Raw genomic sequence first — 22,319 nt, 5'->3', positions numbered from 1 at the left:
TTATTTATTTATTTCAAATACAAATTTAATAAAAATATTTGTCTATCAATAGTTCAACCAAAGTCTATGTATTCTCTTTTAAAAGTATATATTGCTTATTAGTTAACAGCCTAAGGTTAAAACCCAACACAGTTAACAGAGCACAGAAGTTTTACTACTTTAACTGGAATTGCTATTTCATTAATTTCACTGACATTCTGAATAAGTTCTCACACAGACTATTTGACAATAGAAAGATACAGTCTCTGACTAAGTCACTGACAACTTTTAAGCATTGAAGCAAAATAGAGCAACAATGATAAAACAAGCTTTAAGCGCTGACCATTCTAATAATTGTTCCTAACAAATGTCAAAAAGCCTGTTAAAAACACTTAATGTTTCTCTGATAACTTCCCTCTTTGTACAGCCAGAGCCTCTTCCAGTTTCTTATTAATATTCTGGAAGTGTCTTTCTGCTCCTAGAATTCTCCGTGACTCCACCAGAAGAGCAGGGAGGCTGGAAGTTCCATACTGTTGTTAAAGAAATAAAATTACAAGGCAACATTTTTAACTCTTGGAAAAATCACTTACTTACATATCTGTATTTATTTTTGCTCTATCTGAAATGGTGCAATGTGATTTTTAAAAGCGAAGAACAGCCAACATTAGAGAGTCTTCTGAAATGGTAGGATTTCCCTTACACATGGCAGGCATGGAGCATTGTCAACAGAAAATACCATACCTGGTCATGAGCCATGGTGAAAGGGGAAGGAGTTCTACGACTACATGAGAAGTTACTCTGGTCATGAAATACAAGCACTGTTCTTAGCATTAAATACCTTAAAGAACAGACATGTAAGTACCAGAGCTTCCCCTACCTTTGAACAACAACAACAAAAGAAATTGATTACTTGTTTCTCACTGTTAAACTTTCTTCAATTTCTATAAAAAATGTTAGACCTGAGGACAACTGTTAGGCTTCTATGTCATTTGAATTCCTGGACATAGACAGCAAGGTAGCAGAATCCTCTCTGAAATACTTTATTTTCTAACATGAAACCAAAAAAAATGAGTGAGATACTACAGTACAGTTACAGCAATGATTCTCAAGTTGCTCCCACAAAGACAATTAACAAAATACTGCTATTTAATGTAAGAAGTTAAACATTAACAGAAATGCCCATCAGTCCAGGAAAGCAAGAAGGGCAAGGGGGCTGATCCAGAACAGTTCAGAAACACATGCAAAATATATACTTACTACCAATGTTTCTTTTGGGTTTTCTTCTCTATAATCCAAACAGTCTTGCTGTAGCTGCTTTAAATCAGTAAGTAATTCAGTTGCTTGCCTCAAGGAAGATTTCCTTTCCTGTATCTCAGCATATTCTTTTTGTAGTTGTATCAGTTGTGGTTCAGCTCTGAAAAAGATCAAGGCTTTGATGACTATAGCTGCATATTTATTTCATAAGTAACTATGAACATATTTCCTCTGAAGAAGACTTAAGGGAAAGGTTGGTCAGAAATACAAAACATAGATTAGTATAACATACTGTTTAATTAGAACAACTAGCTTATTATTTAAACAGGAGCATGGGTCCAAATCCACAAAAAAAACCCCAAACTTTTTTCCACATCTCTCTTTTGAGTCTGACAATATGGCCACTCTCTCTTAAGTACCTAAGTTTTTCAAGGGAAGTTTAAGTACTTGGCATTCTGCTTCTGCACACACCTGCTTGCAGGGTGAGGTGTTCAGTGCTTATGCTGAGCATACTCAGGATCTACAACACTTCTGCCTAAGTAAACTGGAGGGCTCAATCCATTAAAATAGCACTCCAAAAACTGAACACCAACAGCCATTTTCATTTAACAGTGTTGCAGCAAAAAAGCTTTCTTAAGATGATCAAAGGACTAAAACACAACAAATAAAAAATGTGAAGACAGCTTTCAATCTGTGAGGGGGTTCAAACCTGTATTGAGGGATGCTTTTGATTAGTTCTTTGAGTGAAGTTCATCCATAGTACTGCAAAGAAAATAAGACTCATGGCCACAGAGAAAGGGCTTCTAATCTGCATTGGTGGATCCAAGCCCGTGGTTCCCTACAGTGTTAACTTGCAGCGTGTATGTTATATGCAGCTTCAGTATAAAGCCTGTCACTAGTAACCAACTGGATTTGGGGAAGTCTAATGGTTCTTCCAAAGAACATAATTTCTGCGTTGTGTAGCTAAATGATACCTAAGATTAATGCCAAGTTAGGGAAGGGGAACTGTGGCCACATGAGATGGAAGTAAACCATGTACTCAGAGGCATCCCTGGCAAATTGCAGAGGTGAAAATACATTCTCCCACCTCAAAACCAAAAAAGGCCTCTCTATTACCTCTGTAAATTTACGATTCATTGCTTTTGCAATTCCAATTGTAACATTAGTGTTTTTCTTATGAACATATGGTCTGAAATACCACCCCAGTAACTAGTTAGCTAAGAGAACTTGCAAGAATGTCTACATAGGCAACTGAAATATGAAAAGGAGAGGTTATCCTGAGCTTTTGTAAAAACAGAAAGCAATACAGAACAGAAGTAGAGTTTCATCAAAATGAAATGAAAGAACAAAAAAAGTTATTTTCACTTCTGAGTTACAAAATACCAGACTCCTTACATTCTTCAGGCTATTATTGTGCATCGTTAGAAACATACCCAATCAGCTCTTCTCTGAGTTGCAACAGTTGCTGCCTTTTCTTTTTGATGTCTGTTATTACCTGAAATAAATAGTGAGGAAAGTCTTTGAAATGGTTTCTGTAACTTCAAAGGCAAACAACTCAAATTTCATTGGCTTTTTTAGTTTGAGCTTTTATGCTTCTGATTCTGGGTGTGGAAGATTCCAAGACACCAGACCTTATAAACTGCCATATTTTACATTTGTATTTTGAACACTTTAAAGCTCTTTAAAATGTCAAACTCTCATCTCCATCCAAAATTTCTCTTAAGGAACACTGGATTTACAAGCATACAAAAGGAGTTTATGACATTTTGAACTCAAACATGACCAACTCTAGCAGGTTTTTGTTTGTTTTAAAAATGCAGACTAATACGAATGTATGTTCAGTATGATTGCCATAACTAAGGAACTAATCATAATTAAGCTTTCTTTAATACAACATCCAATTAAAAAAACCCCAAACTCATAATAAATTTAAATTTAGCAACTACAAATCTGATTTTAAACAAATGTGTAAGAGGCAAAATAAGGATAACTCTGAGTGGCTGTGAATGCTACATGTGTATTAAAATTTGCATTTTACATGCAGAGTAACTTACCATATCACCTCAAATTAACAAGACTTTAGCACATTAATTGCTACCTCCCAGAATAAGCTTTCTGTTGACTTTACTTGTTAAAAGCTATTTTGTCATCAAAAAAAGTTTGTGGAAGATGTTAATCTGGGCAGAAAGCCTCTGGCAGACAGTGCCTAACCCGCTTTTAAATATCTGTACCATAGGGCATTCACCTCTCTCCTGATGAAACCACTGCAGTGTTTTTCTGCTCTTACACTAGTTCCTCCTCCTGTTGACATTCCCCTGTTGCATTTTCAGTCAATTACTACTCACGCTGAATGAAGAGAGGAACTGCCTTCCTCTGAACAAAAGTTTTGCATATAGTTAGGGAATGCAGCTCCCTCAGACTTCTGTCCTTTAAACTAAGCAATCCAATTCTATCCTCACAGGTCACCATCTTTGCTGCTCTCCTAGATTCTATTTCATCTATGTTTCTTGAAGGTTAGCTCTCAATACTTAATTGGCTCTCCAGAGGCCTCACCAGTGCTCATTTAAAACAAACAAACAAACAAAAAGTAATTCACATGCATAGATACCTACACATACTAATGTGCATTCCTGTTGTTATTTTTTTATACCAGTATAGCAGTATACGTATGGAGTTTGCAATCCATCGTATTTACTCAGATGTTTTCCAGGAAACCTCTGGTAGTTCCCTACCCTCTATTTGTGCAGTTGATTCTGTAACACAGTACACTTTTTTGTGAATTATTTTATTTCTTCTAGTCAACTTCTTGAAATTTCAATGCCCACCTCTGTATGCTGTACAATCTAGTGATATATATGTATTTACCTTAGCATTTTTTTTCTTCATATTCTTTAATTCCTGGACTGCCACTATCTACAGAGGAAAAGAAGAATTACAGATTGACTATGGATCTTGATTTCATCTCTATCCTCCTAAAAACATGGTTGCAAGAATTACTTTGGAATAACATAAAAAGCTATTTAAAAAAACCCAAACAACACTGGTTCAAAGGAAGATTACTAGTGTATCAGTTGCATATCAATTCTTTCCTCATACCAGAGGAAGACTGTTGCACAAAATTAGTCATCTTGCATCAGTTAGGGCAAGTAATACTCCTTGTACCAATTAGGGTAATACTACCTAGCTTAATTTTTCTGTAACTTTATACAAAATGTATAGATCTAGTAATTTTAAAACTTGCTCATTCTAATGAATCAATTAGAACTATAGTTTTAGTACTTATCCATTGTACTTATCACAACTCCTACAAAGTTCTGAGTTTATTTCACTTATTGTAATTAGTGAGAAGAAATCTTAGTCTTCCAAGCTAATAAGCTTTTTACAGTTAGGTTCAAACTGTTAATTAAAAAAGGATGATTTTCCCTGAACTATGTTAGAGGCCTTAGTCAAGCTCTACACAAGAGTCACTGAGGCACAGTATAAAGATTAAACCATCTACCTTTTAAAACTCTAGTCCACAAGCTTTTAAAACAGTTTGACATAACTGCTCATTCAAATTATGCAGCTCTCCAGTTTTACCACATGATGCTTTAGATATGACAAACACTTCAGGATTATTAGATGCTTCCCTATTCTCAAGAGCTGACAATTTTGCAACATACGTGTATGACAGCAGTGTTGTATCTAAAGGCAATTCCCATGAAAGCCAGCATAGAGGCAGCTTTTATCCTGACAAGATATTTTTATCCTGACAAGAGATTAGAAAATTTGAAGTATCATAAAATAAATGTGTAAAGGACAATATAAAACCATAGGCATTTTGACTGCAATGTAATATGCAGCTCTATAATCACTACCACAAAGTTGATTTTATTTATGGTGTACTTACAAGATCGGTGATTTGGTCCTTGAAAGCAGAACAGAAGCCATTGATAGCTTTTCTACAAATGTTCGATTCTATGCTTTGCCTGAAGAAGTCAGAGGGACAAAACACAACTCATTTGGTTTAGTGTTGTGGTTTAACCCCAGCCAGCAACTAAGCACCATGCAGCCGCTCACTCACTCCCCCCCCGCCCCCCAGTGGGATGGGGGAGAAAATCAGGAAAAGAAGTAAAACCCGTGGGTTGAGATAAGAACGGTTTAATAGAACAGAAAAGAAGAAACTAATAATGATAATGATAACACTAATAAAATGACAACAGCAATAATAAAAGGATTGGAATATACAAATGATGCGCAGGGCAATTGCTCACCACCCACCAACCAACACCCAGCCAGTCCCCGAGCAGCGATTCCCTGCCCCCACTCCCCAGTTCCTAAACTAGACGTGATGTCCCATGGTATGGAATACACCGTTGGCCATTTTGGGTCAGCTGCCCTGGCTGTGTCTTGTGCCAACTTCTTGCGCCCCTCCAGCCTTCTTGCTGGCTGGGCATGAGAAGCTGAAAAATCCTTGACTTTAGTCTAAACATTACTGAGCAACAACTGAAAACATCAGTGTGTTATCAACATTCTCCTCATATCTAACTCAAAAACATAGCACTATACTAGCTACTAGGAAGACAATTAACTATCCCAGCTGAAACCAGGACATTTAGTAAAGGAGAAATCTCATCCTTTGAGCAATGAATAAAACCCAATGTTAAGCAGCTAAGTAGCACAGGCAATTGCAGATCTTTCACATACTAGCAATAGCTTAATTGCTACATTGAAAAACATCAGCTGAGATGTGTTTTTCTTATGTTTGGAAAAATACCAAATCCCTGGAGACCACCTCAAGATCACATATTAAAAAAATATTTGTATCACAGAAACCTAATAATCATTAAAATAACATCAGAATGTAACCATGCAATACTGCATTCCCTAAAGGGCAGCCCATTAGCAAAAACGCAGGTAATTTGTTTTTAAAACTTTGATTATTCAGCCATAGGAAAGCAGAATATTTACCTGTAATTTGCTGCTATCTTCTCAAATTCAGCCAGAACAACATCCAGTTCTGTAATATCTCTAGGAGATCTCTTCAGCTCTTTGGGACACCAAACCTGTACAGAACACGGGCTATCCACTGAAACAACAGAATAAAGATAAGCATTGCAGAATTCAGGTACACATTCTAAAATAATAGAGAAGTTATTGTGCCCACTGTTAAAACAACCTTCTAAAAGTTATGAATACTTTAATATGAAACTTGAGAAGAGGGATATATGAATTCTTTCATCTGTCTTTGGCTGAGCAACTATGATACATTTATCTGGGAACACTTTAGAATTTGAATGATCAATCATATACAACTTCTTATTCTTCACCATTTCAAGCAAGTCCAGGAGCATGTTAGTGCACTAACTGATAAACTACACAGTCTACTGTAGATGTAGCTGTTTGTGCTGTAAAAACTATTAGCCTGAGTTTGGGCAACCTGCATTACTCAAAGAATCATGAGTTGTTACATTTGTATACATTTTGTATTAATACCATATATGCTTCAAAAGAAAACTATATACAAATATGTTTCTTTAAACTTTGTAACACTATTATTAACTAATTCCACAAAAAGTTAACCCATGGTTCTTCACACACTCCCAAATGTAAATCTAGTACTTGAATGTGACAGGGTACCATTCAAAGGAAGCAAGATGACACCCGAGAAACAGTTTCTCTCTACCAAAAAACGCTACTGTCTTGAAGCTCCCTATCTCAAAGGTCTTTATACTAACAGCTGTGCCTATGCCATAAGTCAGGGGCACTCCAAGTTTGGCCCCACAGCTGATGCTCCAGGCTTCCAGACCAAGGGATGTACTGAAGTGTCTCACAGCTCCATACCCATGGATCCAGGCTTCCCTCCAAAGGGAACCAGGCTGCGTGCAAGGGATAATGCACACTTATGCTTTACCCTTCCAGGGGAGTAATAGGCAAGTCCAGGGATGGAAACCACGGGGATCAGAGCTCTGCGGCACACCAGCCCCTCAATCTAACCATTGCTAATGAGTGTCTATACCAAAGCTGAAACTAAAACCTTCCATTTCTAGAAGTGGTATGTTGTTACACACCAGAAACAAAAACCACCAAGTTATGGAAAAGCACTCATCTTCAATGAGGAAAAGCCATATGGGAGTTTTGAAAAGTCTACTTTACCAGAAGGATCTGATGTGTTCTCTGAAGGCCGCTTATTCTTCACCTGGAATCGAGCAGTATTCAGAGCCTTATGTGATATAAAAAGCAGATTAACTTCCAAAAAAATCCCTAGGTTTACTCATTTAAAATTCTGAGAGGTGGCAATTAGGCAGAATGCAGGAAAGCATTTCCTGACTGAAATGTCAGTATCATTTACTTAGGCCGACTTCACCAGAATCACAGCACAGTGATCACGCTGCCGAGGGACAGCAGCTGCCTGACCGCACTGACCAACAGACATGTCAGCCACTGGCCATGCAGCAGGAGTAGAACTATTTTAAGGGGCATACAGACCCTCAGTTCAGCATAGTCATTGACCAGTATTAACACTTCTCTGATCAGCAGCGCCTGCTTACCTTCCTTTTCACCACGTTCTGTGCCAATTCTTTCTCTACTTTGACTAATTTGTGACACCAACAGCACTTTTACAAGAGTGCTGCATACATGCAGTTCACTGATGAAAGACATAACACTCTGTACTGAATTTTATGCCATTTTCAACAATTCCAATAAATTTCAATACATAAAAAACTTTTATGCAAACTACTGCATAGCTTCTTTTATCATAGGCCTACTTTCTCAAGTCTGCAGATAGTTAACTTCCTCTGTATGCCTGGAAGCTACGTGGGCCAAAAGCATTTTACACTAATTGTGGTCTCAGTGTGGAAAAACACTCATTCAAAACCAAGTGGTTTTTGCTCAATTCTAATATATATTCAAAATTAACTTCAGCAATAAAAACTCAATTCTCTCATAAATATGTTTTACTTCAGTACTGAACAAGTACAAAAGATTTATATTCCATTTAGTATGCCGTTCTTTAAGAACATATATTCCAAGGATATGAGGAAGATATTTGAAAAAAGAAAAGAACATATTCCCAAATGAGCAAGAGAACGGGCCATAGGATCCAAGAACACCTGGCTGTTGTATTCCCCATTGACATGATGACTACAGCTTTAACCATTTCATAGGAATACTCTGAGGATTAATGACTTCGGATACAATTAAGTACTAAGGCTATACTAAAAAACAAATGAAAGGTCTTCCTCTCCCTCTCCTCTAATGCAGACATGGCATGAAGTAAGTTAAAATTAAATTGACTGATAATACTCAGGCAACTTTTTCTATACCACATTCTCCTTAAGGGGTTCATCTTCAGGATCAGCTGTGTTGGATTTCTGAACATCACCACCAGACATTTTTGAGCGACGCGTTTTTTTACTAGGAAAAGAAAAAATATCCACACGTAAACTCACTACACACTGAGAAAGAATGATCTTCAACCATATACACAACAAGATCTTGTGTTTTGGGGAACATTTTGTACTGCTATGTCATTTAGTTTGTGTTTCCTAAATAGACTACATAAAAAGTTGCAAATGGTATATAAAGGGAACAGAATCTTTATCCCTCAACAGCAAGCCTCACAACAATTTAGAAATCCATTACTAACTGACCACCGGGATAGCCATGCTGTATTGAGCAGAAACTTTGAAACAGAGACAAAATTATTATTGAGGATATTTTAGCAGGAATGGAGAAGGCTTTCTTGGTGGGGGGCAGGGTTGGAAATAAAAAAAAAAAACAAAAAAAATACATACTCTCATACAAGCCCTATTATTGTCTTACTATTTCATTCAACTAAGAACTATTTCAGATTTAAACCAAATTTAACAAATGAGAAGCATACTAAAATTTGCATTAAAAGATTTAAAAAATAATTTTCTTTGTTACATATAATCTAACCGGCTTCTACCTATTTTTCAGTTTTTCCACCTTTTAACTTTAGACACCAGCATTTAGAGAACTAATTAAAACCTCACAGAGATATTTTTAAATCCTTTAATATAAAAAAAATACAGTAAGTACTTAAATCCATGTACTGCTCACAGAAGGCAGACTCTATTTATTCTCCCATTCCTTTTCTACATTTCTCAACCTTACTCTTTTGGTTTCTCATCTGGGAAATTTTAAGTTAAAGCATCTGTTTAATAAGCGACTAGGGAAACCTGACAAACAGAACATTTTTCCCATTTAATCTAAAAATCTAAAGATTAAATTAAATGCTGGCAATTACTTTTTTCCAGACCTTCCTTCTGTATTTTTCCGTTGCAGTGCTGAAACATGACGAAGTGACTTGTCTTGTGAACGTTCCTCTCCATAAGCATCCACAGCAGTACTGTGCAAAGGGTGATCTAAAAAGAACAGAAAATAAGCTGTATGAAAATTGTTCCCATCTGTTCAGGCAAAGAGCATGGACATGCTAGCAGTGCCTGCCATTAAACCTTTAGTTAGAGCATTTGTGGTTTGCTCACTAATACAAAGAAAGTCTTGTTAAAAGTATTATTTGAGGATTAGGAAAAATATATATGTAGTGAAAAGCTTCATAGTTTCTATGCCCATCCACCTGCTATTTCTTTACAAACCAAAACCAAAGGTGCAGGAAAGCTCAGCATGTACGTATGGCATATAGCAAGCAAAACATTTTGTACAGTTTATGTAAAGTCTCTCTCTGCTATGGCATACATTAATCTTCTATACATTTAACAACTACTTTCTAAATTTTATTTTATTTTTTTTTAATACGGATTTTTAGCTGCTTTATTGGATGCTATAAGGCAGTTACAACTACTACAGAATGTTTGTAAATGTAGAATTCTTTAAGGTAGCTACCAAACCAAATAGAACTCTTAGAACTTTACAGCTTTAGTATGCCTTCCTTAGTATAGATTTCTTTTTTCAAGCACACTGCCAGAAAAATTTAGTGTTAGCTTACATTAGTGTTAGTGGGCATCCTTTTTACAGTTTTAATACATACCACAGAACTGAGGAAAAGAGGAGCTTTTAATTTTCCAGCCTTTCCCGTATGACAACCCATTTGCTATATTGTTCTTTATAGCTCATTTTCAATGCTTTTTCTAGTAGTTACATATATATTTCCATAATTTTCTTAGATTAGTAACTATTATAGGTGAGAAATAGCCCTTAGCATTTTCTCTACAGCTTCTAATTACACAGTTTTTCAAATATTTTTCTTACTAGCATTGACATATAAGAGCTACATATATTTAATAACAGAGGACTTCACACAGGGGCATCTATTCAGTCTAAATTGATTCTCTTCCAGTATACTGAGAGACCTCATTACACAAGTCCCATACTTCAAGAGCATGAAAGTGGCTTTAATGCCTCACCAAAAATAGTATGTTTTTGTGATGTTACTTTTTTAAAGTAACATCTGAAAGTGGCAGAACAACATCCCTGTGAATGTCTAAGTTTGCTGCCATGAATACTCTTAACATAGCAAAAATTTCACTTCATAATTTGTGACTTAATAGAGAATAACTTATGATATTGAACTTTCATTTTAGAATGTAAATTCTTACACAACTGCAACGTTATATTGTGTGAAATTCTACCATTCAGACTATAGAAGTTGAATAGCCAGTATTTTTCCATTAACTTCTACTTGCACATATTACAACATTATTCTCATTACTTCCTAAATGACAGAAAAATAACACCGCTCTCAAAAAAACCTGTCTCTCCTGCTCCTAACTTTCTCTGGCAAAGAAACAATACCTTTTCCTAGGTAAGCATTGGACTATTTTGCCCATATGGTTTGTTCATGAAAATCACACATTAAATGACATTCCAGTTAATACTAACCAAATGAATCGTCAAGCTCCTCAAGCTGACTTGCTTCCGCTACCTTCAATATCCTTGAGACATCCGGTTCCTCAAGTGGAAGTAATTTGCAGTGAGAACGGGACTTGGCTGTGTGTTCCTGGATGGGTATGAAATTAATAGCTAGTTCATCCAGCTCTTTGAGTGTAAAACAGATCAAATATGGCAATGACTTTCAAGAACGTTTGACTAGAAATACATTTAACCAGGATCATATTGACTACTGAGCTACAATACGAAATATTTGAAGCATGTGTTTTTTCTTTATGCTATGGGTATTTTCCCCTAAGAGAAGCGATAGCATAAACCTGATACATTCTGCTATTTAATACTGTACTGTAGTGTGAGCTTTGTCTTATTTCATAAAGTTAAGTGTATAAGCTTAGAAATCTTATAACAGTCTAATATCTGGTTTCTACAATCTGTAGCCTTTTTGTTTTCAGGCACTAAAATATTTCTTCTTTCATCTCTATATTACATAAATTTCCATCCTTGTCCAATGTAATTATTTGCATTTTAAAAAACTGAAAAGCTGTAGTGTAACTCCTTATAAAAAGAGGAATTTATAAATCAAATATTACACAAACACTTCTGTAAAGCAGAAGGGTAGAGGAGAATGGCACTAGTTTGTGAAATATCTGTAAACATGTCATTCACACCATAAGTGTGGGAGTGAATTTGCTCACTAATTTGTGTGTGTGCATGAAGAGGGAATTATAAGGAGAAGACACCGACTTCCTGAGCTTTTAATTTTACTAGCACTTAGCAGTGCCTCAAGTTTTGTTATGGTACAAAATATAGACACATCAACTATTTCCCCTTCAAGCTATTCTCTTTAATTTTACAAAACTATTTTCAAACTTTTGCCTGTTTGAAAGACAATAGCCCATCTTGCCTGATGATGTACTTACTCGTTGTCCTGGTTTCAGCTGGGACAGTTAATTGTCTTCCTAGTAGCTGGTATAGTGCTATGTTTTTGAGTTAGGTATGCGAAGAACGTTGATAACACACTGATGTTTTCAGTTGTTGCTCAGTAGTGCTTAGACTAAAGTCAAGGATTTTTCAGCTTCTCATGCCCAGCCAACAAGAAGGCTGGAGGGGCACAAGAAGTTGGGAGGGGACACAGCCATGGCAGCTGACCCAGACTGGCCAAAGGGGTATTCCATACCATGAGATGTCACGTCTAGTATATAAACTGGGGGGGAGTGGGGGCAGGGGGATCACCGCTCAGGGACTAACTGGGTGTCAGTCAGCGGGTGGTAAGCAATTGCTTTGTGCATCACTTGTATGTTCCAATCCTTTTATTATTGCTGTTGTCATTTTATTAGTGTTATCATTATCATTATTAGTTTCTTCTTTTCTGTTCTACTAAACCGTTCTTATCTCAACCCACGAGTTTTACTTCTTTTCCCGATTCTCTCCCCCATCCCACTAGGTGGGGAGCGAGTGAGTGGCTGCGTGGTGCTTAGTTGCTGGCTGGGGTTAAACCACGACACTCGTAAAAGAAAGAAAGAAAAAAAGAAGGGGAAAAAAAAATGAAAAACTTGCACACCCCAAACCTGCACCAGCAGGGACAGCACAGCACAGTTCCCAGCAAAGCTCCCCCCCCGCCCCGTTAACACCTGCGCATCCACCTCCAGAGCCAATACCACAAAAGCACAGTCAAGCAACAAAACGCTGTAATTCTGTAACTCACCTTTAATTTATTTCCGGAGTGGCTTCTCTTCATTTTCTTCTTTGAGGACATCCCACCGTTCAGTACGTGCTGCTAAATACGCAGCTGAGGATTAAGCTACTGACGAACCGTCCCCGACGCACATCCACTCTCTCTGTGTCAACACCCGGGAGAGAGCGGGGAATCTTCCTCAGCTCAGTGCGCGACGCGTTAACTCACGGCAGAAGCAGTAACGCTCGCTGCCTGACACCAGCCCGACGCCTGCCGCCGTTCCTCCCCTGCAGGAGGCCCCAGGAGCCCAAGGGCGGCCCGGCGGGGCCCGCCGCCTCCGGGAGGAGAGAAGGCGGCCGGCGGCCCCCGCCGCTCTCCCTGCCCTGCCCCGCCCCGGCCCGGCGGACACCGGCTCTCCTCGGCCCGAGCCCCTCCGGGGATGCCCCCCACCGGCAGCGGCACCGCCTTCCCGCCGCGATTCAAACCGGCCGCCCGGCAGGCGGGAAGGGAAGGGGAGGCGCGACGAGCCGGCGCAGCCCCGGAAGGGGAACCGTCAGGGCGGCGGAGGCGCCGCGGCCGCCGCCACAGGCCCGCGCCGACCCCGAGCGCAGGCGGGAGCGAAGGGCGGCGGGGCGGGGGAGCCGCCCCAAAACCCAAACCAACAGCCGGCCGTGGTTTCTTCCGTACCACACACACACCGATGCTGCGTGTGGGTGGCACTGCATGAACAGGCCAAGATAGTGACAACAACAACAAAAAAAAAGTAGGATGCAGATGGAAAACTTGTAATTCTGTTATCTCGGGCATATAGTGACTTAGCAATTTAATTGCTAACAGGAGGTTTAGCGATTTGTCAAGGCCTACTAGGCTGTTCTTCCAGAGATCACCAGCTGCCCCCCTTTGTCCAACCAAATAAGTCAAAACACAGCAAAACACCACTTTAGGATTAACAAGTGGCGAGTTCTCTTCGTGCTTCTAACATGCGAGCAGTAGCACCCAGCCCTGCTGAGCGGCCCATGACGAGGTTACAGGCAGTAGTACAGACGGTGTACAGCACAGCTTTGTTTCTGTAGTGATAAGAGGCTCTTCAGAAAGCTTTGGGTGGTAGGACATGCTAAGACCATAAACCTTAGACCCAGCTCTCGCCCATCTCCATTAGGAGAGGTGTGGTGACACTTGGCCTTTCCAAGCAGCATATGCACCTATTTGAATGTGGTACTGGATAACTGACAAAAATTTGGATTTCCTTCAGTAGGGAAGATGTATACAAGTGAACATAGAAACTACTCAAAGAAGAAAGCCTACCATAGCTATGGACAGAAGTGTGCTTATTGTTTCACAATAACATCTGTGTTAACATTGAGCTCTAAACATTGTCTTGGTGGTGATGCTTCATCTACCCTGGTCTGATAAATCTCATTGTGATTAAAGCAAGATGCACAGTATAAGGGGGAAGGGGAGGAATGGTGACAGAGCAGCATAAGAGTTTAAGAAAACTCCAGATTTCACTCAAAAGTTGTTCATGATAATGAACACTACCTAACTGTCAGAAACCATACTGAAGACAAAAATAAAGATTGTGGTGGTGGTGTTGAAGAATACTGACGGAGCAAGTTACATGCAACAGCATCCCTTTCTTACAGATACTGGCCAAAAAACTTACACACAAACTTACCTTCCAAAAGTCAAATGTCAACAACCAGCATTTATCCTTTAGTATGTTTGTAGCAGTGGAGTTTCACAGCTTGTCAGAGTTATCAAATTACACCTGGGCTTGTTAGTCAGCAGCACCTTTCCTTGATAAACACACACTTCACTGAGTTGAAATGCAGAAATATTTATTTTGGTTTCCTTCATTGGTTTTGAAAATTGTTTTGGTTTTATAAAACATAGAAATAGCCAACACTAAGCAAACATTTGAATTCCAATGTAACAAACTACTGCTCTAACAGTTGACTTGGATTTGTGTACCTTAATTGCACACATGTATGAAATTATGCTACAGGGTAGTGCATTACAATCACACACAAATCTTAGTGCAAACCTTGTTGTGCTTGTATTTTACATATATCCATGTTTTCAAAAAACAGCAATGGATGCTAATGCAAAACCAACTCTGTTAAGGATAGCAAAAGACTTATGCTGTAATAAGGCTTATTTCTGCTGATTTCTCAAACAAAAGGTAACTAGTTATTTTATAATTTATCTGGGAATTAGGTTTTTATCCCTGAACAAATACCTATCCTGTGCCAACACACAGTTCTGTTGGCATATATAAATACTTCCAATTGCTGCAAAGCATCAGGCAAAAACATTCTACCTGACCTATTTTGCTATTTAGTGAAGAATACTCAGTGGCTCATACATAAAGCACAGAAAACTGAGAGGTTATGTCAGAAGCTCTTCTGCTTATAGAGGACCTGGCACATTTTTAAAAAAAAAAAAAATGCATTTTAAATACATGTACATTACAGGGAAACAAGTGGCTAGTATAGGTGCAATGTTTACCTGACTGTTAGCATAGCCCAGCCTCCTGAATGGTTTTGCTTTTCGGTCTCTAGTGTTCTTGCCAGAGTTAGGATCTGTTCATTTACAGGGCTGGCATTACTCTGGATTTGTGTTAATGTAGCAAAGGCTACGCTTGCTCAATTACCTGCATCCACACTTCTAGTGCAGAACCACCAAATGCAGACTTACTCTGAGGAACTCCTATTCATCAGTCTCTTTTGTGTAGAGTTCTGACTTCTACCTTATAAAAGTACATCTCAGAACTGGCTGCAGATATATAGAAAGGAGGAGAAAAGAAACAAACAACAAAACAAAAACAACCCACCAACCAAAAAACACCCACACAGATGCCTTGCCCCTGTTAATATTAGGACTAATGCAAGATGTGATACCGGCTATACAACTGTAAGGGTATTTTTTTTTCCTGGTGGTTTGTTTTGGGTTTTTTTGAACAGATTAAGTAATCTTTCTGAGGATGCAAGATACTTAGAGGCATTTTCAAACCTGCCAAATCCTTTGTGGAATTGACAACTGCAAAATACACTGCAGACAGCAAACATGCTGGCAATAAGAAAACCTTAGCTCCTTGGTGAAGGAGAGTCCCATTTTTGGCCAAGGAAGTCTTAAATAACTTACATATAGTTACCATTTATAGTTAAGGCTCTTTTTGGAAATTGTAGGTCACCATAAAAACAGTATGCAACACAACTTGACAGTAAGGCAGTGTTCCATTTCTTCAGTGTTCCTATGGCAAGTACCCATTTTTGTACAAGTTAATGATTGCACAGTTTCCTTCCCTATGTTTGCTGTAGTCAAATTACAGATATGAAGGCCAACAGTAGACATCAGACATGTGCCACTTTCCTCATTCCATTCTCAGTTACATTTTGGCATTAGCATAGAGTTCATCTATCTGTGACTGGAAATATTTTCGCAGTTCTGGTCTCTTCGCCTTCAGTGTTGGTGTCAGCAGGCCATTTTCAATAGAAAACATTTCAGTGTGCATGACAATGTCTTTGACCTGGAAAATAAAATTACTAGTCAAACTGCATTCCTTGAAATAGACAAGGATATTAAAAAATTGCCCAGACATCATAAAAGCCCATCATTTAAAAAAATTTTCCAGATACAAATTAAAAGCAGTTTCTGGACAGTCAGATTATATTGTTGAGAAGTTGAAAGAACTAGGTGTTTGGTTCTCACAAGCATCTTACCTGTTCAAATGACTTCAAACCAGATTCTTTCCCAATCCTCACCATGTCTTCCAGAATGTGTTTTTTGAGGTCCTGTGGATACAGAAATGCATTGTATAGCTTGAAAAAGTTGACGCAGAAGAGCTAACTGTTCAGTTAGATATGACTCACCTTGTTTTTGCATAGCTCTTCATATGAGCCTTCAAATCCCTTTTTCTTGGCCCAGTTGCGCAAAGTCTCAGGATCAGGTACCACAATAGCTACTAAGAAGGCCTAAAAAGGAATTTTTGTCAAGCTTTTTTTTTTCTTTTAAAGTCAACACTTGAGTTACTACACATTTCTTACTAGTCAGTGTTAGGTTTTGGACAGCATTTTTGATCCTGCTGTAAAGTCAGCAGCTTTCTGCTACCTGAACACAGGAGTGCAGTTCAGAAGCTTGCACTTAAAGAGAATTACTCTTATTAAGACCCACATTTTCAATTTACACCTGCAAAAACCTGGACCTCTTGGGTTTTGGGGTTTGGGTGTTTGTTTGTTTTCCCCCTGCACACTGGTAGCAATTGATACACAGTCATTAATACTCAAATTAATCCAGCTCCACTACCTGGTCTGAAACTAAATCCAGAAACACGCTATGTAACTGCTGGAGTCAAAAGTACATTCAGAACCAAAATGCGTAATGTTAAAAAATTTTTTAAGATTTCAGTCCCGAAGTTTGGGGTAGGGAAGAAAGGAAGACTCTTCTGCAGTCTCCTCTTGCATTAGTTTTTAAAGTTACCTGCAGAATGCTTACCTGCAAGCTCTCTCCATGGACAAACACCTGAGCAAGTGCTTCACATCTCAGATACACATTTTCTATTTTCTCTGGTGCTATATACTCTCCCTGGGCTAGTTTAAAGATGTGTTTTTTCCGGTCAATGATCTTCAAAGTACCATTCTGTTGACAGAAATAAATTCCACTCAGAAGAGGCACTTAAAGTGAAAAACCAATCTGTACAGCTTAAGCATGCCACATGAGTACAGTAAAATAGTGCTAGAGCCAGAGTACTGTCAAACTAATGTTAGAAGAAAACAGGCTCTGCACCCATCTAACCTAAACTAGGGAAAGCCTCAGGATTGGCACTTAATACTTTAGCCCCAGGCACACAGGTTTATCTACATCAGTAATTACCTTCCTCCTAAAATTACTTCTCTTTCTTCTAATTAATTGTGTTCGATACCAAATATTTTCTATTTTATTTGTTAAATTAGTGCTAATTACTACGGAAGTACATTTCTATAAGTTAACTTACTGGTAGCCATTTCCCAATATCTCCTGTATGAAGCCAGCCATCTTTGTCCAGAGCTTCTGCTGTTTTTTCTGGATCTTTCAAATAGCCACAAAATACATTTGGCCCTTTTACACACACCTGAAAACAGCCATTTGTTAATGTATGCTACTATGAAGGGAAGTTAACAAACACTATTTGCAATGAATGCTTTCTCCAATGGTTCTCAATAACCCTCACTAAAAAGACAAGATTAAGTTTATGCATCAGTACAGAAATCTCTACTCATAGTTTTTGGAGACCTAACATTTTCCATTGATATGAAGTATAATAAGAAGCAACTGGAAGCATCTGTTCTCGCCCAGTCTAGTAGCAGTGTTCCTACCTGCTATTTAAATAATCTGAATTTATCAGAGGAAATTTATCTGAAGAAATTCTGCTGGATCCAGAAATATTTCCCCTCAGCCTGGCAACATGTTCATTTCAGCTTTGGTAAGCAGCAGGGGCATTGTGCTAAAACTAGCAATGAAAAAGCTGTACATCAAGTAAATTACATGTTTGTTGTCCAAAAGTAAACCAGTTAATACCTTAGGGCTTAGAGCACTCAAACTTCTCTATAAAAGAAACCTGTAATTTCTTTAAATTGAAGGTTGTCTGGATTTGTGTACCACGTAGAAAACCAAGAACAACTTCTCTGGATATAACTGGATGCATGGGCATTATTAGGATCAAAAGATGTGCTTACAAGGTAGGAGAAAAGGGCCAATAAGATTAAACGTTTATAGGTGAAGAGGTTGCCAGAGAATCTGGTCAGACCTTACAAGCTAAATTAAAATAATTAATAGGGTATCTGTCAGAGACCATAAAAGTAAAGCCACTAGTCAGGAACATGGAGTAGAGCCTAAAGTATCCAGACATGATCCCAGATTTAAGTATTTTCTTCTCAATATAACACCCAAGGTTGCAGAAGTTTTCTTTGGTGGGGAGAAGGGGGACACAGAGTAGGACTCATGTTATTTAAGGATCAGCAGGACTATAAAATACCTCTTTAGATATTGAGGATAGGGAGAGGGGCAAGATAAACAAGATGGAAGCAAAACTTAAAAGATGCCTACTGCACACAACTGTTGGGCAATCACAAGTCCAAAAACCCTGAAAGCTCTACACAAGAATCCTCAGAAGCAACAAAGGATTTGAACTATCACACCAGCTTGGGAGTGGCTTGGCATGTGTGGATGACGAGACAATAAGAAGGGTCTGGTCTGAGCAGTAGTATCAGGACTCTAGAACAAATCTAGAAGAATGGGATAGAAAATCCGATTTTAAGTTAAGGCCAAACAGATAATAAACGTCAATAGGCACTGATAAAATACTAGGCCAACTATTAGTCTAGGGGATTAGTACAATTATAAAATGGGCAAGGAACTGGCTAAAGAATCTTCAGGCACTAATATCAATTCTCAGACTAGAAGAAATTACTAGTGCAGTTCAGAGACCAGTTCTTGAAAAACTCATCCCAAGTATTTTCAGTGCTTAGGTCAGCATAAAATATAGGCATGGTGGTGAACTACAATACAATGAACAGGAGATGTTGTCAATAGGAGGGAGATCAGAGTATTAGTGAGGGTTCTGATGACCTTGTAGAGACAGTACCAGACTCATGACCAAACCAAGGTCATGTTTTAAGATCTAAGTCATTTCTGCTATAAAACAGAGCTTGTCTGAAAGGATATCAGTAGAGGAGAACTCTGTATGTCCCAAAGGCTGACTGATCAAACGTTTCATTTTTCATGGCTCCTTACAATCACAGGATGGCAGGAGGTGACAGCTTCTCCCAGTAGAGACAGCAAACCATTTATCTGTATCCTGCTAACTGGCACTAAGACCTCATCTGCATATGAGCATATATAATTCTATTCACAAATCTATCCTTCCTGAACATGGATAACAGGCAAAAGTGAAAAGCAAGGCTGACAGAACAGAAAGCTTACTTTCAGAAAAGAGAACTAGAAGTGTTTAATCCAGCTGAAGAACAGACAGACAATGAGGAGGAAGATCTCTTTTAGGCAAAGGATAATGACAGCAAATTCTATAGCTATGGGCTTCAGTTCTGTGAAACATGTTACAACACTTATTTGTTAAATTCAGAATAGTTCACACTGAGGAAGTTAGGACTGAAAGACTAAGATGGCACCCGATATATTAAGGGGCTCCCATATTTATTTAAGTCCACAGTAACTCCTAACACAGCAAGCTTTCACAGTAAGTGCAAGCAAAACATTTTTAGACGTTTTTTTAAAAAACTACTTAACTGTTTCTCATGATGAGAATTTATACGCAGTTCCTCTAGCAGAGCAAGATTTAAGAGCATACTTAAAGTGAAGCAAAAATTGCTGATGAAAATTAAACATGGGGTCATGTGCAAGACAGGAAAGAATCTTGACATTGCTCTCCACTTGCAATTTCCCACCACCAAGTCCAACTAAATCCTCAAGTATTTCTGGGAATTAAAGCCCAATAATTTATCTCTAGTCTCATAAAAATTACAACCAAAACAAATAAAGATTATATATTGTTTGCAGTCACAAATTAGTTACTTGCTTAAACTACTTATTTATCCATTTCTCACCCCCCAACTGCCCCAAGGCCTCTCAAAAGCCTATGAAAGACACCAGAGTTAATTTGCTTTCAGGGCTTGGGGAAAATAAATTACTACATGGACATCTGTTTGAAGTATATACACAAAGTTCAAGCTGCATATATTTTACTTAGAAAAAAAACATTGAAAAAGACAGCATATAGCATTACATACAAAGCTGAGTCCTCAAAGTGCAATTTGTAAAACATACATGTTCAACTCGTGCAGGCTGCAGAAAAAGGTTCAGAAGAACATGCAGGCAGTTGTCACAAATCATTAGCAGCCTTCATGGCATTTTTATCTCCATTTCTCTTAACAGTGTTCCAGCCACTTTAAATTACCTCATCTCACACACTACAAGCTGGGTAACAAGCTACACGCATCAGCTGTTCTCCAGCACTTGGCAGAGGGAGGTGGAAGCCTTCTCCTAGCATTTTACTGAAGGATAAATGCAGTTATGAGATAGCTAGCTTCTCAGCTATCCCACAGCTGGAAGATGGCATGTTGTCATACAACTACAAATACATAGTAATCTGTTACCCCACAGCAAGCTGCTTTTTCTCCCACCCTGTTTTGCTTTTGTGAATCGCTAGCTGACGTTGCATGCAGGCAAGGCAGGCATATTTGATTGTACGTAGCAGGCCATGGTTAGCACTTTTACTAAACTCAGACAGTTAGTTGTTATTTCAGGAACAAAAAACATTTTCCAAGATTTCATAAGAGGCTCATATTGACCTTTTGAATTACTTACCTCACCCTCTCCTTTGGCAGCCAAGTAATTCATTTCTTGTACATCAACAAGCTTGATGATACTGCATGGCATAGGTGCTCCAACATGACCTATTAAATAGAGCAACACTTCAACAGCCTGAACTGCTTTTTAGTCAGGTTCTTAAAACAACAAGCTGGTTACATGCTAAAGTAAAAAAAGGTGGAAAACTGATTTCTGGTCATGTACTACACCAATACCAGTACAGTAATAGCTTAAATAATGCTGGGACTTAAACATTAAATTTTCAGATATCCCTAGAATGTTACAAGCTGAACCATGCACTCGGGCTTGCTTTGTCTTATAATCAAGATCCTCACTGTATGGACATATTTAAGTAGCAAAAGTCCACTCTAGTTTCAATTATGAGTATTATTTCAGTTAGGGGGTTAGCAATGTAACAGCTGACAGACACACAGACTGTTCCAACACCAAAAAAAGCCATTTAAATTTCCAGCACTGTGTTTATACACAGCAGATTCCTATTCTGTAAAAATTACAAGGGTTGATACAATGACCTCCCCTCTCCTAAACCCACTTCAACTTACAAGGACCAAGCCTCTTAAAAGTTTGGATTACTGAATGTTCTATTAGCTATTTAGGGATAGAAACTTCAAGGGATCCCTTCAAAACTTTTTTACTTGAAGAAAAACAGAATCTTATGCTTCATGATAGGTGTACTGAAGACTAAATAATGTGATCAGGGACCTCTATAGCATCCTGAAATTTAACAGACAGGCTGACCATTAAACCCCGTACCTGCTGTCCAGTCACCAGGCAGTGACAGTGAGCATCCAGCTGTGCACTCAGTCTGTCCATAGCCTTCATAGAACTAGGAAGTGAGTGAAAGCAAAAGTTTATTTAAGATTCTCTCTTTTCAACACAGTTACTTCATTAAAATGAAATTAATGTTTTGCTTCTTCTTCTAGTTGTTTAAATTTGAGTTTAGCAAAATCCCCAGCATCTTTTAAAAAGACTATCACTACTATATTAGTTTTATCACAACACACAATTTTAAGTGCTAATATTCCACAGTTCCAATTCAGTTTCACTCAGTTTCACATGCTATGTGACACCTGTATAGATCAAACCAGAAAGCAACAGAGGGAGCAAGAGGAAGAAACTAAGAACAGTGGCACTAGCAATGACTTCATTCACATCATTTAAGGACAGGTTTGTC

The 22,319-nt window shown here is 38.4% G+C and overlaps 2 protein-coding genes across 8 annotated transcripts in view; both read right to left on the bottom strand.

The window, feature by feature from the left end:
* Positions 1-141: 141 nt before the first annotated feature.
* Positions 142-13,432, bottom strand: CENPU (centromere protein U). Of its 5 annotated transcripts, none has more exons than XM_075027861.1 (11): positions 12,794-13,432; positions 11,080-11,197; positions 9,500-9,605; positions 8,544-8,631; positions 7,369-7,411; positions 6,184-6,301; positions 5,123-5,201; positions 4,099-4,146; positions 2,667-2,728; positions 1,237-1,393; positions 142-509 (listed from the first exon to the last, which is right to left on the bottom strand). In XM_075027861.1, the coding sequence occupies exons 1-11, from the start codon at positions 12,842-12,844 to the stop codon at positions 372-374; spliced, it is 1,008 nt and encodes a 335-aa protein (XP_074883962.1). In that variant the 5' UTR covers positions 12,845-13,432; the 3' UTR covers positions 142-371. The 5 variants fall into 5 exon arrangements, with proteins under 5 accessions (XP_074883962.1, XP_074883949.1, XP_074883957.1 ...); XM_075027848.1 differs by having other exon boundaries at positions 8,541-8,631; positions 9,488-9,605; positions 12,794-13,431; XM_075027856.1 differs by having other exon boundaries at positions 8,541-8,631; positions 12,794-13,431.
* Positions 13,433-14,584: 1,152 nt separating this feature from the next.
* The window catches only part of ACSL1 (acyl-CoA synthetase long chain family member 1), a 41,272-nt gene continuing 33,537 nt past the window's right edge, over positions 14,585-22,319 (bottom strand). For 2 of the 3 annotated variants that reach the window (XM_075027707.1, XM_075027698.1), the window contains exons 15-21: positions 21,899-21,971; positions 21,122-21,210; positions 17,757-17,873; positions 17,258-17,401; positions 16,636-16,737; positions 16,486-16,557; positions 14,585-16,292 (exon numbers count right to left, since the gene is read on the bottom strand). In XM_075027707.1, coding sequence (XP_074883808.1) covers positions 16,152-16,292; positions 16,486-16,557; positions 16,636-16,737; positions 17,258-17,401; positions 17,757-17,873; positions 21,122-21,210; positions 21,899-21,971 — 738 coding nt within the window. In that variant the 3' untranslated portion in view covers positions 14,585-16,151. The remainder of the gene's footprint in view (positions 16,293-16,485; positions 16,558-16,635; positions 16,738-17,257; positions 17,402-17,756; positions 17,874-21,121; positions 21,211-21,898; positions 21,972-22,319) is intronic. The other variant, XM_075027716.1, reaches the window with a different exon arrangement.

Source organism: Buteo buteo, chromosome 1, assembly GCF_964188355.1.
Source record: "Buteo buteo chromosome 1, bButBut1.hap1.1, whole genome shotgun sequence".
In the NCBI taxonomy this organism is placed as follows: Eukaryota; Metazoa; Chordata; class Aves; order Accipitriformes; family Accipitridae; genus Buteo; species Buteo buteo.
The sequence above is the reverse complement of the archived record's forward strand: the minus strand, read 5'-3'. Positions and strand labels throughout refer to the sequence as shown.

Excerpts from the sequence above, each read along its gene's own strand:
- CENPU (XM_075027828.1), bottom strand. The coding sequence starts at position 12,844 with ATGTCCTCAAAGAAGAAAATGAAGAGAAGCCACTCCGGAAATAAATTA. Across the intron at positions 8,632-9,487 it reads GAAGGAAGGTCTGGAAAAAA|TAAAAAAACGCGTCGCTCAA; the intron begins GTAATTGCCAGC and ends TTCTTTTCCTAG. Across the intron at positions 7,436-8,540 it reads AACCCCTTAAGGAGAATGTG|GCTCTGAATACTGCTCGATT; the intron begins GTATAGAAAAAG and ends ATATCACATAAG.